At 47.2% G+C, this 15,548-nt stretch overlaps 2 protein-coding genes across 3 annotated transcripts in view; one reads left to right on the plus strand and one right to left on the minus strand.

Moving 5' to 3' along the window:
* The window catches only part of LOC139061250 (major facilitator superfamily domain-containing protein 4A-like), a 457,040-nt gene that overhangs the window by 294,907 nt on the left and 146,585 nt on the right, over nucleotides 1–15,548 (minus strand). The window lies entirely within an intron of this gene.
* Nucleotides 1–15,548, plus strand: part of LOC139061248 (uncharacterized) — a 185,020-nt gene that overhangs the window by 121,386 nt on the left and 48,086 nt on the right. The window contains exons 3-4 of the mRNA XM_070540955.1: nucleotides 8,607–8,777; nucleotides 10,497–10,687. Coding sequence (XP_070397056.1) covers nucleotides 8,607–8,777; nucleotides 10,497–10,687 — 362 coding nt within the window. The remainder of the gene's footprint in view (nucleotides 1–8,606; nucleotides 8,778–10,496; nucleotides 10,688–15,548) is intronic.

The raw sequence follows: 15,548 nt of genomic DNA on the forward strand, positions 1-15,548 counted from the left end.
TTGAAGACGGAAAAGGAGACTTAGGCGTGTCTGTGGTGAACCAATGAACAAATAACGACATTTTGAAAAATTTAGCGCAGCACCTGAAATATTTCCGTACTCGGGGAAAATTCGAAGGCTACAGGATAAGCTATCTTCATTCCTGAGATATAATGTGATATCATCGGCGAAGGCTGTCACCTTCATTACACCGGTATCCCAGGCAGTGGGAGACCGCATACTTAAGGGTCTCTCACTACTTAGCGCAGAAATGGCTCAAGGCTGAGCACAATGAGTACTGGGGACAAAGACCACGAGTAACGGGAAATGGTGCATTTTCACGACTATCAAGCAACAGTTATGTACTTCGGATATTTGAATATGAATTCCTATAAGCTCAACAAAATTTGACGAAAAGCCGAACGAGGTCAGTACATTAAATGCATACCTCTGTTCAAGGCGATGGAATGCCTTTTCTTGATATAGTGAAACTAAGAGACCACATGCTGACCTGGCCAGCCTGTATGTCATTATGTCACGCGTAACGAACGAAAGACTCTGTATATCTCTGCCAGGGACTGAGCATGCCTGATGGTGTCCCATTAAGGAAGGTCATTGGCCACGGACTTCCCAAGCGTAGGGTGACAACATCTGTGAAGGTTTTGTAGTGAGCGTTGGGAAGCGTGAATGGTGTCCGTTCCTCTGGACGAACTGATGACGGATCGTGCTTAGGTATCAGCACAATACGACATTTGCGAAAACTAGACTGGAATTCAAAGTTCTCAAAGCAGCGGCTGATAACAGATACGAAAGTGCCACCAGTATCGTCCCAGCACGTTAGATAAAACTCAACGGGTAACCCGTCCGGCCACTGGGGCCGAGCCACGCTTCATGGAAGATAATGCTGCCTTCACTTCATCAGCTGATGGTCGTGCACAAAGACGGTCAGCTATCTCAGGTGGAACCTGAGGCAGCCCACTAAGCATTGTACGAAATCCTGGAGAGCCAGGATCTATTTGCATAGTCATAGGCGCCATGTTTTCAAAATACGTTACAGTGAGCGAATAATCGCGTGTGGGAGGCGACGTAACACGAAGTGCTCTTGGGGCTGCAGAATCGAATTCATTCGGCTGTCTAAAAAGCGAGTTTCTTGCAAAGCGCAGAACTTCAGGGTGTGCACACGGATTACGTCTGCATCGCCAAGCAGCAGCTGGCAAAGACGACGCTGCGATGAGGCGTTGGAAACGCCTCCGCAGCTCACGCTGCCATGACCGCATCAGCGGAGTCAGTTGATTGACCCGAAGGGCAATACGGAGCTTCATGGCAGTATCCGCCAATTCTTCTGACATAAGTTGTCCGAGTACACGACCTTCAACTGAACAATGCCGACGACACTGCGCCTTGAGCGCGTCCTATGACTCTCGGTCAGATCTAGAAACAGAGGCGCCCAAGACTCTTGACAAACAAGAGGGCGAGCGCGCGTCATGTAGAACGCGTGTGTCTAGACGCCAATTAGGTTTTACTGATGAAGCAGGGGAACGAATTTCAAGTATAACTGGTCTGTGATCAGAAATATAAACAGGGGATGAAGGTAAAGTTATCACATCACATCGAATGACATACTGAGCTAAATTGCTTGGCACATAGGCACGGTCTAACCTGCTTGACGACGCGCTGCGTCGCCACCTCCAGGCAAATAAATAACCACGAGAAAGTCTATATGTATACAGCAACGAAAAGTGCTGGACGAGCCGACGCAACTCCCATGCGTTCCAATCGGGGCGAGCCCAGCCCTGGCCTTGCACCTCTGCTCGCGTGTCTAACCCCCGTATTCAGAAATGCATCTTTACTTGCAGCCAATGCTTAATTTAAATGCCGCCTGTCGTGAACGCACCAACAGAAACGCAATGAGCGTCTTGGGCGCTTTCGCACCGGGCGCCATTTATATCAAGTCAAGCATGAGCTTCAAGTTAAGATGATATCTGAATACGACGGTAAGACGCAATTAAAATCTCCAACAAGCACCACGTGATGACCGTCCAGAAAACACACGTCCAGGTCACGAAAGAAACATTGAGCTTAATGGCCTGCACGGGCCCATATATGCACAAGATCCCTAACCTAAATGAATACAGTACAGAATCAAATGCCAATACCCGCTCTGTCCCATCATGCAATACATGATGATCTCGCAAGAGAGCTCTGTTGAAAATAATACCAACTCCACTAGGGCGTGATGTCGCGAAGGAGAAAAAACAGTCTAGATTAAATGTGCGTTTGAAAATAGGAACATGTCCAATGGTGAAAAAATTGGCTTCTTGCAAACAAAGTATGCCACAATTCTTTGCGCAGGCCACGCTGATAATCTCGGCTTGTTTTATAGGACTTCGGAATCCTTGTGCGTTTAATGAAATAATGTTCAGGGTGTCAGCCATATTTAACTAAACGTATCACCAAACTGACCTGGTCGTGTTGTTCATGTCGGCTCCCCGGGAACAAGTCGAGGGGTCGACGAGTCGACTGTAGTAATCGCAGGGTCAAGTGTTTTATCTGTGTTTAAAACTTCGGAGCGATCTGGAGGACTGATGGTAGCAGCCGAATCGGAGGCGCTGTCGGCCACAGCATGCGTGTCCTTCGCTGCTTGGAAGGCCAGCGTACATGGCGTGTTGCGATCCGCCACGCCACGCTCCTCTTTTTGAGTGGAGGAGGCCGGCGAACATGGCAGGCTGTGATTGCCCGAGCTGCATGCCTCTTCTTTTTCATTTGTCTACGCTGGTTGACGCGGTGTCAGGGCAATTTTTTTCGGTTACGCCGTCACGCGCAGTCGCAACCGCAGCTCACGCCGGCGATAAGGAGGGAAGGGCTCCGGCAGCGGCGTCCGAGTATGAACGTCGCACAAGGCACGCTGCCGTAGGGTGACCATCCCCGCAACGCCGACAAGGACGGTCACATACGTCGCTTTCGTAGCCATGGATACCACAACGGCCACATAACGCTGCGGTGCATTGTGCACGGTAGTGGTCGCTATAGCCGCACCGACGACACGCGCGTTGCAAGCCGCGGCAGTCAAACGCCACACGATGACCAGAGACTCGCAGGCAATTGGGGACCGGGGTTGTGGTACTCGTTTCCGTACGAACGAAGTGGGTGCCCGTGAGCATGCCACGTCGTCCGCTCATAAGGCCAGCGTTGATAGAAAGAACCTTGCCGTATGGTGATAGCGCCTGGACGAGGACTTCGTTCGGAACGAAGGACGACAAAAAGAGGCAGGTTACGTTGGTGACCTGCGGGCCTACGGGAACGACAGAACAACGATCGCCACCGAGGACGAGGCAGCCGACATCGACGATTAGAGTCCTGGAAGCCGTGCTCTTGACGGTGACTTGGAAGTTCAGGCCTCCCATGTGCTGAACGCAGTAGACCTGAGAGATGCCAACGTTTAAGGCCGACGCTTCGACGACAGTCTCAGGACCATTCCCCATAAGGACAGCAAAATCGAAGGCTTGGACCTTCGAGGGAGTCCACGACGCTATAGGCGCCATGGCGTGTGAGGTGGACGTACCCGACGTGGAACACGCAGGGGGGTCAGCAGAATCTCTTGTACCGTTCTTCTTCTTCGTGACGGCTTACTTGAAAAGGAGGCGAGGGTGTCCGACAGTCTTTCAAGCTATTGACGCCGTCCACGAAACTGTTTGCAATCGTGGAACGGCGAATAGCTCAAAAGACTGTCTAACACCCTCGCGTCTACTTCAGGTTTGCGATCACGAACAACCATCCTCCTCGTACAAGTTGTAGGCCATGTTTGCCACTTAATTATTTCGTGAATTGTTGGAACTAGGAGTATTTGGTTGCATTTCCCCTCCATTATTCGCTACTCGGTTCTGTCTTCTTATCAGGCTTCTTCATTATCGCTTAGGTTTTGGCCTCGTGCATTTATAATGCAACAACGCGTTCATCGCAAAATATCATGATTGAGTAGACTATAATAGAATAGACCTTATGAACCTGTGCCGCATGTCGGTACTCAGCGCACTCGAACTTGCGTGTCGCCACCACCGATGTCGATACCAGTTACGTACCACGAGCCTTTTCAGCATATATCTGCCACGCACCTGAAAGAAGCCTACATAGCAGCATGCGAAAGCGCCAATGTGCCACTTGAAATGCAAATAGGTGCGAGAATCGCGGGGACAAGGTCGCCCAATCCGTGGCCCTTTTCGAAGTCGTGTGAATGCCGTCGAGCCAGCACGAGCCAACGCAAGTCGATGCGCATCTTGACCCGCTTTTGGAGACGCGTTCGTGCGCACCCTGTCCGCGCTTTCAAGATTAAAATAATAAAATAGAAAAATGAGAAACCGGGAGCAGAAGACAAATCGCGTGTGAAATCAAAATTCCAGTCGAAAGGGAAACGCAAACAGTCCTTGACCCCGAAGGGCCTTCATTCCTCCAGCTTCCGAGAGGCTCACCTGCTGAGCGAAGTGAGAGCCGAAAAAGAAAGAAAGCAAAAAAAAATTTGGCTAACTGCAGCGTATCCTCTTTCCCTCTCCGCTCACAAGTATACATCACGCGACCGCAGCTGTCTCTCACGGCAAAAATCGCCACTTTGTTTGTTTTCTTGCTTCTCAAATGGTGGCGCTATCTCCTTAGAAAAGAAATTCGTCGTGATGCACACGATGTCGTTATAGCCGGATACAGTATACTTCCTGATTTGGCCTCTGAGACGGATGAACAGACAGCGCCCCTAAGATCAAAGGTGAGCCGAATGCCCCACCTCGAAGTGTCGTTGCGACTTCAATCCCCATTTGGCGGCATCGGGAGGGATTTCATTTTTCGTGATAAACAACGAGAAGTCGAGGTGGTAGGATGGGGTGCTGCGCTCGAGAGCCACCCGCTGAGCCGGCGCAATACGAATTAAGCCCGCGCGTGCAGTTAGAAAAAAAAAGAAGAAAGAAAGAGTAGCTGTTCGATCGTGTCACGGGGACTCATCTCAAAGATACACGACTGCGCTTCCGTGGGGATGAGCTCGGGATCACACGACGGGACATATAGCACGAAGGAGCGGCATTCTCACTTGCTCTCCCCCACTCCACTTGTAAACCCTCTCTGTACACCCCGTAAGGTGTACTGTACACATGCGCTTTGACGCACGTAGCGGCATCGTTTTCCACACCGGGTTACGCGGCCAAGGTAACGGTTACGCACCTCCGAGCGCAACGCCTAGGAGACTGTTTTTTTTTTTTTCCTACCTGGCCTTCCTGCCACGCTCCGCGTATAACAAATGTCCTCTCGGCGACTTCAGTAGCGCACGTAAGCACACGCGTCTTCACTCTCGCGAGTATAGCTTCTAGACGGTTAAAGTTATCTGGCGATGCTTTCTCGTAGTCATCTTTTTTTTGTTAATTTACGTTCTTTCTTTAGTGAGCAACGTTAATATAGCAGCGCATTTTCCAATAATACTCGGAACCCTGATGCAGGCTTTGACGTTTTGGGAAGCGAAATATTTTATAGTATCGGGACTACAAACGGAACCGGCGCCGAACGTGATTTTATAGCGCTGCTTCAGTTCGTGAAGACCGCCGGCATGAGCGACCATTTCGATCGCCAGACGTCGGTATGCGTGCGCCACAAGATTCGCCCTGTTCCTCGTTACCCTCCTTGCCCTTTTCCTCCATGTAGGGTAGCAGACCGGAAGTTCATCGACAGTTGGCAGGCTTACATTCCTTCTCGTGTCGATTCCTCTAGCTCTGTCGCGCGGTGACTCTCCCATCTAAAGGCATTTCCAGTGCCGACACCATGTGGTGTGTACGTTGCGGGAGGAAGCAACACAGCGTGACGAGGCAACTATGCGCGAGCAGTGGTCCTTCCTTTATGCTCGTCGAAACCGAAAGTTAGGCGAAGTGTTGTAAATTCGTTTCGCCAGAAAAAGCGCGAAGCCATTTGAAGAAGATGAGGCAGAAAGACGCAAAGAACGAAAGAAAGAAATGGAAAACATGTTTACATTCTCGTGTTCGGACACTAACCAGCACCTTGAGCTAAGATAAAAGAAGAAGAAGAAGAAGATGATAATGATGCTGGGGGACTGTGTTTGTAAGAGAAGTTTGTCATTGGCCAGCCGCCTTCACTAATATGTGTAACACCACAACAATAGGATTAAACCTGCTCTTAGAAAGAATTTAAGCGCATAGGGGCCTTTTTTTGGGTGAATACTGGCCTAGAAGTTATCACTCGAAGCTGCCGTAAGCCGTACCACGAAACTTTCGCATCGTCCACGACGTGAAACGGGACAAACGCGCAAATTACTTTCTGTGGTCGTGACGTGAGCGCTGCGAGAGTATCTAATTTGGAGAGACAGAGAAAAAAAAACGTTTCTACGTGGTTCCAATGACCAGGCATTCGCTGCCTTAGTATCAAAGATTTCCTATCACCTAACATTTTCTCGATGGCCTCTCATGCGTGTGCATTTCGTTTTCTACCGAGACCTGAAGGCGGTGACGTACAATTCGTGCCCGCGACAATTACGACCTTGAACAAAGGCATCTTGTCATTCGATATGCATGTGATGCGTTAGTCCTCGGAAGCGAGAGTTTCACGCGAAAATCGATGTCTAAGGCGAGCAAGAGTAATCGTGCAAGGAATGCCTCTTGAGCCAACGTTTCGACAAGGGAATGTCAAAGACTAAAAGTGTTACTGCAGAATACGAAGTTTAAATTTTTTCAAAGTTGTGACTTGGCAGGTTAAAAATGGGCAGCGACTGTTTTAGCAAGTTACTTGGCGGTGTCTGTAACATGTCCTTTTAATCTAACGTGCATTGGCTGTCCTGTTTCATCGATGAATTGTTTGTGGCAGAACGAATATTCTAAGGTATAAGTTGGCTTCCAACTAGTGAAGGTAAAGAAGGACCTGACTGTCGTGCACATTATTACTTGCAGTGTTCCTAATTGCTACGACATTTTTCAAGGTGTCCGTGGGTTGCACCCCTAGGGCGAGAACACACTGCTATGTAAGGTATATGCTAAAGGCTTACTTTTGCTTGCACAAAGATATCCTGTCAAAGCTTTGGCTCAAGAGAATTAAGCCCCTTGTTGAAACACTGCCGGTCAGTTATTTCTATTATGCCGCGCTTTCCGGTCTTGTGCATAATAAGTACAAATGTCGAGAACTACCTGACACAAACACCAAGCAACAGGGTACGAAACGCAAGGTACGAAAGAGCGCGCACATTGTCTCTGCTGTATAAAGTGGACAAACTTCAGCGTCCTTAAGCCACAATCAGCAGCTATAGGAGACGCTGCTGCTGAGGGCTCCGAATTATATTGGCCACCTTTGGTTCTATGACTCACACCCAGATCTCGGTGCAATATAGCGTTTTTGCATTGCGTTCCCATTGAAATCCGGCAGCCGCTGCGGCGAATCCAACCCGCGACCTCGTGATCAGCAGTGCAGCGCCGTAGCCACTGAGCTGACACGGCGGATGTTGCGTATGCTCTGCATTTATACATTATGCATGCTGATCCTGTTGCTGACTTTATATCTTTCGAGAAATCCCCCCAAATGCCGCCCGAGGAGCTTCATAGGAATAAGCACGTAAAGTGGACGCTCGTTATGACAAAGTCCCACATAAATAAATAAATCATTCGTTTTATCCAGACATTCGTTATATGCGTACGTATTTACATGTTGATATTGGCAAGGAACATTTTATACGTACTTCGTTATATCCGATAATTCCTTATAATAGTTTTGTTGCATCGGCGATAGTTGTATATCGCCGCATCTACAAGTATCCAGGCATCTGCGTATGCTCTAACATGCTGTTTCCGCACATTCTACGGGTATACAGGGTGTCGCAGCTAACTTTAGCCAGAGTTTAAAAATATGCGGATGCCACGTAGCTGGACAGAACCAAGGTAATGCTGTTTGCCATCGCTTGAATGTACTGAAACTATTTTTTTATTCTAATTACTAAATTAGTCCTAATTAATTAATCAACTTCTCATATTATAATTAGATGAAAGGTGTCAATGAGAAAATTGTAGAGTGACATGAGAAACCCCGATACAGCTTTTTCGGTGGCCAATTACATGCTACATAAAAGTGTTTTTCCAGGCACGCAAAGTGCCTTGAGCGGGCAGTCGCGCGGCAATTTGCGTGCATTTGCGGGCTCCTTTCACGCTCGGAAAAACACTTTTATATAGAACGTATTGAGCAACAGAAAGCGCTATCGGGCGTTCGCCATGTCGCTGTACAATTTTCTCATTGACACTTTTCACCTAACTATAATATTTGAGAAGTTGTTTTGTTAATTAAGACTAATTATTTCATGAGGTGAAATGAAAAATATTATTTGAGTATCTCCGAGGGACGGCAAACAGCATTACTTTGGTTCTGTCCAGCTACGAGGCATTCGCATATTTTTTTAAACTCTGGCTAAAGTTAGATGGGAAACCCTGTTTGCCGCAGCCTCTTCAGGTTTGAACGACCGTTCCTGGAAGTGCTGCGTCGTGTCAGATGTGTTCGGAAATAGTTGAGAGCTCGCGCCTCACCGCGCCCTTGCCGTGTGTTCAATCTAGCCCTTCGCCTCACTTTAGCCTTCTCTCGTTACTCTTTTCTTTTTTTCCTTCTCGCAGGCATCAGCTCCCTTCGCGTAGACTCCCGCGGCCGACAGCTGCCCAGCGCGCGCACCGTCAGTGCGTCCATGTTCCTGGACCAGGACCGGCCCCACGACCATGCCTCCATGATGACCATCGCCTGGGGGAAGTTCGTCTTCCACGACATGTCGCACACGGCTCAGACCGCCGGTACGTAGAGTACGCATAGTACGGGTCACTCTCGCATCCGTCGACTGTCCGAGCGCTGTATACATGATTCTGGTGAATTCGCGAACTCTGTTCCGGATTGCAATTACGCGGCACTGCAAATGTTGCAGTGAGCGTGAAGGCACTTCGTTCAGTCATGGCCCTCTGCACGCTTTCTCGCTCTTTGCCCCACGTCCCTTTTACATACGGGGGAATAGGCGAGGTCTAAAGCATATGGCGTACTTATGATGTGCTTACGGCTTCGCCATTGCTTCCGGCGAATGGAATCGGCAGAAAGGATGGGCTTCGAGATTTGTAGTTCCAAGAATTATCAAGGACAAGTTTTGCCAATCGGAAACTGCGTTGTGCTGGCCACTACGGTTTCTTCGAGGACGGCACCGCATGACACACGTTCTGGTCGGCCTCGATCCCTTCGCATGTCACAAGTAACAGCCGGCGCCTCCAAGGAGAAACGAGTTTTTTTTTTTTCGCGTCATCTTTGACACAAGCGACCTCAAGCGGCCTCACATTGTCATTCCTGCAATACAGGTATACGTATCCCGTCATTATTTCTTCTCAAACACGAATTTTGTAGCCGAGTTGAAGAGAACGCGTTTCAAAGGCCATTATTTTTTGTTCTCCGTAGCAGTTCGGTGATGCTGTCGTGGCCGCCAAGGCCTTGGACGTCTTACGCAAGAGAAGAATCAAATCTAGTTAAAGTAGTGTATTTCGTAAAATGTATTACCACCTTGCCCTACGCAAAAATTCAGTTGTTCCCGCTTCGTGCATTTCGCGAAGCAGCTGACCACCCTCGTAAAGCCGAAATCATGCTGTGCCGTACGAAAACCTGTCAGCAGTCCTTCATCCCACATAGTTCGAAAGACTGGAACCGCCTTCATTCATCAACCGATTACGGCGATTATAACAGTAATTCTAGCGCAGCTTTAAGTATAGTATTGTACTATACCCAGGTGTTCAAACAGTATCTCACTTTTTGTTGTTGTTGTTGTTGTTATACGTCTCATCCTTTCCTTGGTATCCGCTAATATTCAACTAAAGCTAATCGAAATCACCTTGTTTATTGCAGCATAACACGTATGTTAACCTCTGATAGTACAATCAGGAACTTATTATGACGTGCTACTTTTAGTGTCTCTGCTTAGCCACTCGCCCCTCTGACGCCATCTGCCCTGAGGATACTGTAATTAATTAATTAATTAATTAGTTAATTAATTAATAATTAATACAAGTGAAATATCAACTTACGACTTATGCAATGAGAATTGAGTACTCTACGCTCTGCAGTTCCGCTTACAAACTTTCCGGTATTAGTTTTGTTTAAACATGGAAACCAATGCAGATAAGCTATCTGATCCTCCTGGACCTACTTAGTTAGAAGTGAACAACGCAAGGGACGAAAAGATCCAAGAAAAGACAAATTGCCGCAAGTAGGGAGTGGGACCCACGTTATCCGAACTGCGCGCGCGCAACGCAGAATGTGTGGGTTTGGCTCCCACTTGCCGGCAAGTCTCCACTTTCATTTCCCTCTTGCCTCTTCTTTTTTTTACATTTCAATTAAAATACACAACAGTTCAGTTCGCCCTTGCCTTCTCTGGCTTCATTGTCCGCTGGCTTCGTACGTGCAGTTATATATTGACATTTCGAGAGTGCGGCAGACTCAACAATCTCCTGACAAACAGACGGCGCGTGAAAACACCGCAGGTTTCGAAGGGTCACGCATCAAGTGCTGCGACGTGGCCGAGGGCTTCGAACACCCGGAGTGCATGCCCATCGACGTGCCCGCCCAGGACCCGTACTACGGCCGCTTCGGACAGCGCTGCCTCGAGTACGTGCGCTCCAGCGCCGCTCCTCGGGAGACGTGCGGACTGGGACCGCGGGAGCAGAACAACCAGGTACGTAAGCACCACACACTATACAGTTAGTAAAGCAATGAAGGGGGCTAGTTGGTGAACGTTCATGGTTATATTGCGCTCAGTTTCACACAGACGAAATTAAGGAAGGACAGGACGTGGACGAACGTAGCGCAAACTACCAACTTTGCGCTACGTTGGTAGTTTGCGCTACGTCCGTCCACGTCCTGTCCTTCCTTAATATCGTCTGTGTGAAACTGAGCGCAATATAACCATGAACACTATACAGCCTCTTACGCGAGATGGTTTTGTACCTTAAGCGGAAGCTTTAGCTGGAGGCCAAACTTCGGCGTCCATGTCCAAACACGCGCGAAACGCCAGAAATGCGCGCGCTAGAGAATCGCTCATGTGAAATAAATTTGACGCATTTAAGATACTAAAAACGTAGTGTTCGCGGACGGGAACCTGAAGTTGAGTGTACGCAAGCGTCTATTTGCATTCCACGTCCATTGTAACGCGGCCACCGCGGCTGAGAATCGAACACGCAGCCTTGTCTTCAGCGGCTGAGCGCCATATATGCACTAAGCCACCACGAAGCCACATCAGGTACACCTCCTCGGCACTGATAATATTTGTGCCTACTTCCGCTCCCCGCCTGACCTCATTGCGCCCATGTTATAAAGTTTAACGCAGCACAGCGCAACACTGTGCGGCAGTCACTTTACTGTCGCCTTAGCTGCAACGGCCAGCCGAAGTTGTACCAATACACTGCGCAGGTTCGTAGAAGGATGCCAGCGCCACCAACCATACGTCATAGCCGAGCGATTGTGCGCTTGCGAGAGGGAAAAAAAGATTTGCCCATGCTTTACATCGGACGTGTTCCTTTTAACAGTGGACCATACACTGTTAGCAAAAATGATCCGAGATGGGAGTAAATGACTTGTCCTCCAGCGCATTCCCTGATGGGAGGTAAATTTACACCGGGTAGGCGGAGTAAACGATTTACTCCGCTGCTGAGCGGAGGTTGTGGAGGTACTTATGGGAGTATATGTTTACTTCCATCGCGGAGCTTCTGCGGGGAACTATGGGAATATATGTTTACCTCCATCGCGGAGCTTTTGCAGGGAAATATGGGAGTAAATGTTTACCTCCATCGAAGAGCTTTTGCAGGGAACTATGGGAGCACGTGTTTACCTCCATCGCGGAGCTTTTGTAGAGAACTATGGGAGTAAATGTTTACCTCCATCGAAGAGCTTTTGCAGGGAACTATGGGAGCACGTGTTTACCTCCATCGCGGAGCTTTTGTAGGGAACTATGGGAGTAAATGTTTACCTCCACCGAAGAGCTTTTGCAGGGAACTATGGGAGCACGTGTTTACCTCCATCGCGGAGCTTTTGTAGAGAACTATGGGAGTAAATGTTTACCTCCATCGAAGAGCTTTTGCAGGGAACTATGGGAGCACGTGTTTACCTCCATCGCGGAGCTTTTGTAGAGAACTATGGGAGTATATGTTTACCTCCATCAAGGAGCTTATGCAGGGAATTATGGGAGCATGTGTTTACATCCATCACGGAGCTTTTGCAGGAAGCTATGGGAATACTTTTTTACATTGATCATGGAGGTTTTACAGCAACATATGGGAGTATCTGTTCACATGACTCGGCTAGTATGCCAATTTAAGAATTTTCAATATTGATTTTCCACACTGAGAAATACACAATATATTGGTTTGCAAGCTAGAAGATCCAAATAAAAGTAAGCAAAGTAGTGCTTTGTAGAAAATAAATTTATTGCATAAGCAGAGGCAAGGAAGAAATGGACGACGCAAGCACAATCTCTCAACTGGTTTTTGATTATTTCTTGCCCATGTGTTATCAGCACAAACCAAACAGTAAGAATAGAAAGCAACTCATCCAGCTGCAGGTTTAAGCCAAGACCTTATGAAGTACATAAAAAATTCATGGAAATCAGCCACAAGTGCCTAAACAAGGTGCAATACAGTCATTGTAGAAATAACATAGCTATAACAGTGCATTTTCCGACAAATATAGACTGTGGTACTACAAAAGGTAAAGAGGACATCATTTCTCATTGATATTGACATGTGCAAGAGTTAAAGCAGCAAAAAGTTGAGAAGACGCCAAAACACTTATTGCACTTTAAAATTAAATGATTAGGAGAATGAAAGTTCTGGTAGGCACTAACAGAGCCATTTTTACTGTGACAAGCTGGCAGAGTGGACTAAATAAAGCAGAGTTCAGCTTTGCTTTTTTCCCCCATATCACCGAAAGGCAAACATAGTGGCTAAGAGAGAGTCGTAAGGGATGGTAAAATGTTCATTGTATTGTACCCCGATTTTAAGAGCGGGTGAAAGTGAATGCCCTTAATAGCAGCACCGCCTCATAATTCCTTGCACAGACTGACTCTAGGAACTTTGAAGCCGGTGGATCAAGTCCTTAGCTCCGAACATACACCATGCTTAAATTTCTTAACACAATACAATAACATTGAAAAAAAAAAGCAGGCTGAAGAAAACCAACAAATGTGGCAGAATAATGACAAGTGGGCTTCTGATGGCCATCATCCAAGCTTCCTTACTGATATTCCACCTGGACAATGCTGCTGGTGCAAGAAGGCTTACTGAGCCTCAGAACCACCGCCTGGGCTCACTTCTGACGATTAAAGGCAAAAAACAGGCAGTGCTGCAGACCGCATCATAAAAGAACATGTGGACTAGTTGAGATGACAACTTTTGGAAGCTTCATTCCACAACATCTTGGGAAGGATAAAAAGTAAAAAAAAAATCTTTCAGAGAAGTGCGCCAATCTGAACTTAACGTTACAGCGCAAACACCTAAGACAAACCACAAAAAGACACGATACACACTGGAGCTTCTTGTGGTTCGTCTTAGGTGTTTGCACTGTAACGTCAAGTTCAGAATTATGTACCAACTAGGCCCAAATAAAGTTTTACTGTGCCAATCTGACAACATTGTTATAAGAGATTTCTCACACCCTTTAGAGGAATAAGGGACCTGATTGCTGGCTCACAGCCTTGATTACACACAGCAAGTGCTGCTGCGCTCGAGTATGGTCAAGGCTGGTTGTATTAGTGATAGCCTGCATGCACACTAGCAGCAGCTTGGCATCTGCTTTTACGGCAGCAGCCATACAAGGTCCTTGCTTACTTAACACAAAGCCAGTATAATAAAATGCGAGCAACAAAAATTATGAATTATTAAGAAACCGTGCAAATAAGCTATGTATTCAAACAAGGTATATGCAGGTAACTTTTATAATTGTTGATAATTATGTTTCAAACAAGTTCAAGGCTCCGAACCAGCATTGCATTTACATTTAATGCAGCTGCATCCACAGTGTAACTTTTCTTAACAGCATCCCATAAGCTGTTGGAAGCCTCAATGGCACTGCATATATTGCACATAAATAAAAAGGATATAGACTGTAACCATTGTGAAACACCTCGTAACTGTGTTGCTGTAAGACAATGACAATGCAGATATTACAGAACTAATAAGTAAATAAAAGGTACATATAAGCAACGAAATAAAAAGTGCACTAGTAGCAGAGAAGGAAGGCATGTTAAATATCACATTAAAATGGCATAAGGCATTTGAACATAATGCTGAGAACACTTGCGGTTTACGAGAATCATCAAGTGAAGCATGCAGAAAAGTGTTAGCCATGTTAGCCAATTCCACGGCCTTCAAGACCTACAATGCCATAAACTAGAGTGTCTCAAGGTGTACACTCCTGGCCATTTGGGCAACTGAAGTCAAGGAGTATGCTTCCATTCAAGCCGGGGTACTATCTCTTTTCCGGTTTGCACTGCACTCTTTTCATATGTTCAATACAAACCACCTTGGCAAGGAACAGTACCAACAGATGAGATAAAACGAAAGACAAACACAGTGCTGACTGACACGTGGATATGTTTGCTGCCATGCTTTCCCGTTTCACACTGTCACGAGTCACCGGCAGAGCACGTGCGATAATGTGGAGCAGACGACATTGGTCAGTGAAATGGAGAATGGATACATGAGGTGAGGAAGCATGTGAAGTGTCAGAGAAAAATTGAAGGAAAAGGGGAGGAAAACCAAGCAGCGCGCATTGCTGACATGGATGAGAAGCACAGCAGTCGCATCTCTAGCTGTGCTTTGGAGATGGGAAGTAGTAGCTTGGGACCACGGACAGACGAGAGGACATCCAAGAGTTGGCCAACAGCTTCCAAGACCTGACTACATCGCCATGACTATGCTCTGCAACCCCGGCCCAACGCTACACTGCCGTAACCGGCCTTGTCCAGTGCCACAATCACCTGACCACGTCAGCCACAGAATGCCCGACTAGTCCAGACTGCGTCCTGTGCAATGCAAGTCTCGTAAGGGGGCTACAACCTCGTCACTCACAATGAAGGTCTATGTCTACGCTGTGTTGCAACTACGCAGACTGACATCTTGTACCACGCCATGCGGACGTTCACTGCTACTCTGACAGTCAGAACATTCAATTCTTGGGGACTGTGTCACTTGGCCAGTCAGACTATAAACATTACACAGATAATATCTAATTTGTTTTGAATATACCTAGTTTTGCAAATATCTCTTTTGTGTACAGGGTTTATTCTGTGCGCATTTACTTTGCTGTTCATTTGTTTTGGGTTATGTTGTCTTGGGAAAAATATTTAACATATTTTCATTGCGTCTCTGTCCATTCCTGGAGCGCTGAAATTCGTGACAGTTGGCAAGCCTGTCAGGATTTGTTCTTCCTGCCGTGCTCTTCCACACGAGCAAGGGTCTCGCTTATGCCACGGATGTACGGTATTGAAGCCCGTTTTTTTGGGGGGTCCAGGGTGGGTGGGTACTGCGTGAGCCAGTTGGCAT

The sequence above is a fragment of the Dermacentor albipictus genome, chromosome 6 (assembly GCF_038994185.2).
Source record: "Dermacentor albipictus isolate Rhodes 1998 colony chromosome 6, USDA_Dalb.pri_finalv2, whole genome shotgun sequence".
In the NCBI taxonomy this organism is placed as follows: Eukaryota; Metazoa; Arthropoda; class Arachnida; order Ixodida; family Ixodidae; genus Dermacentor; species Dermacentor albipictus.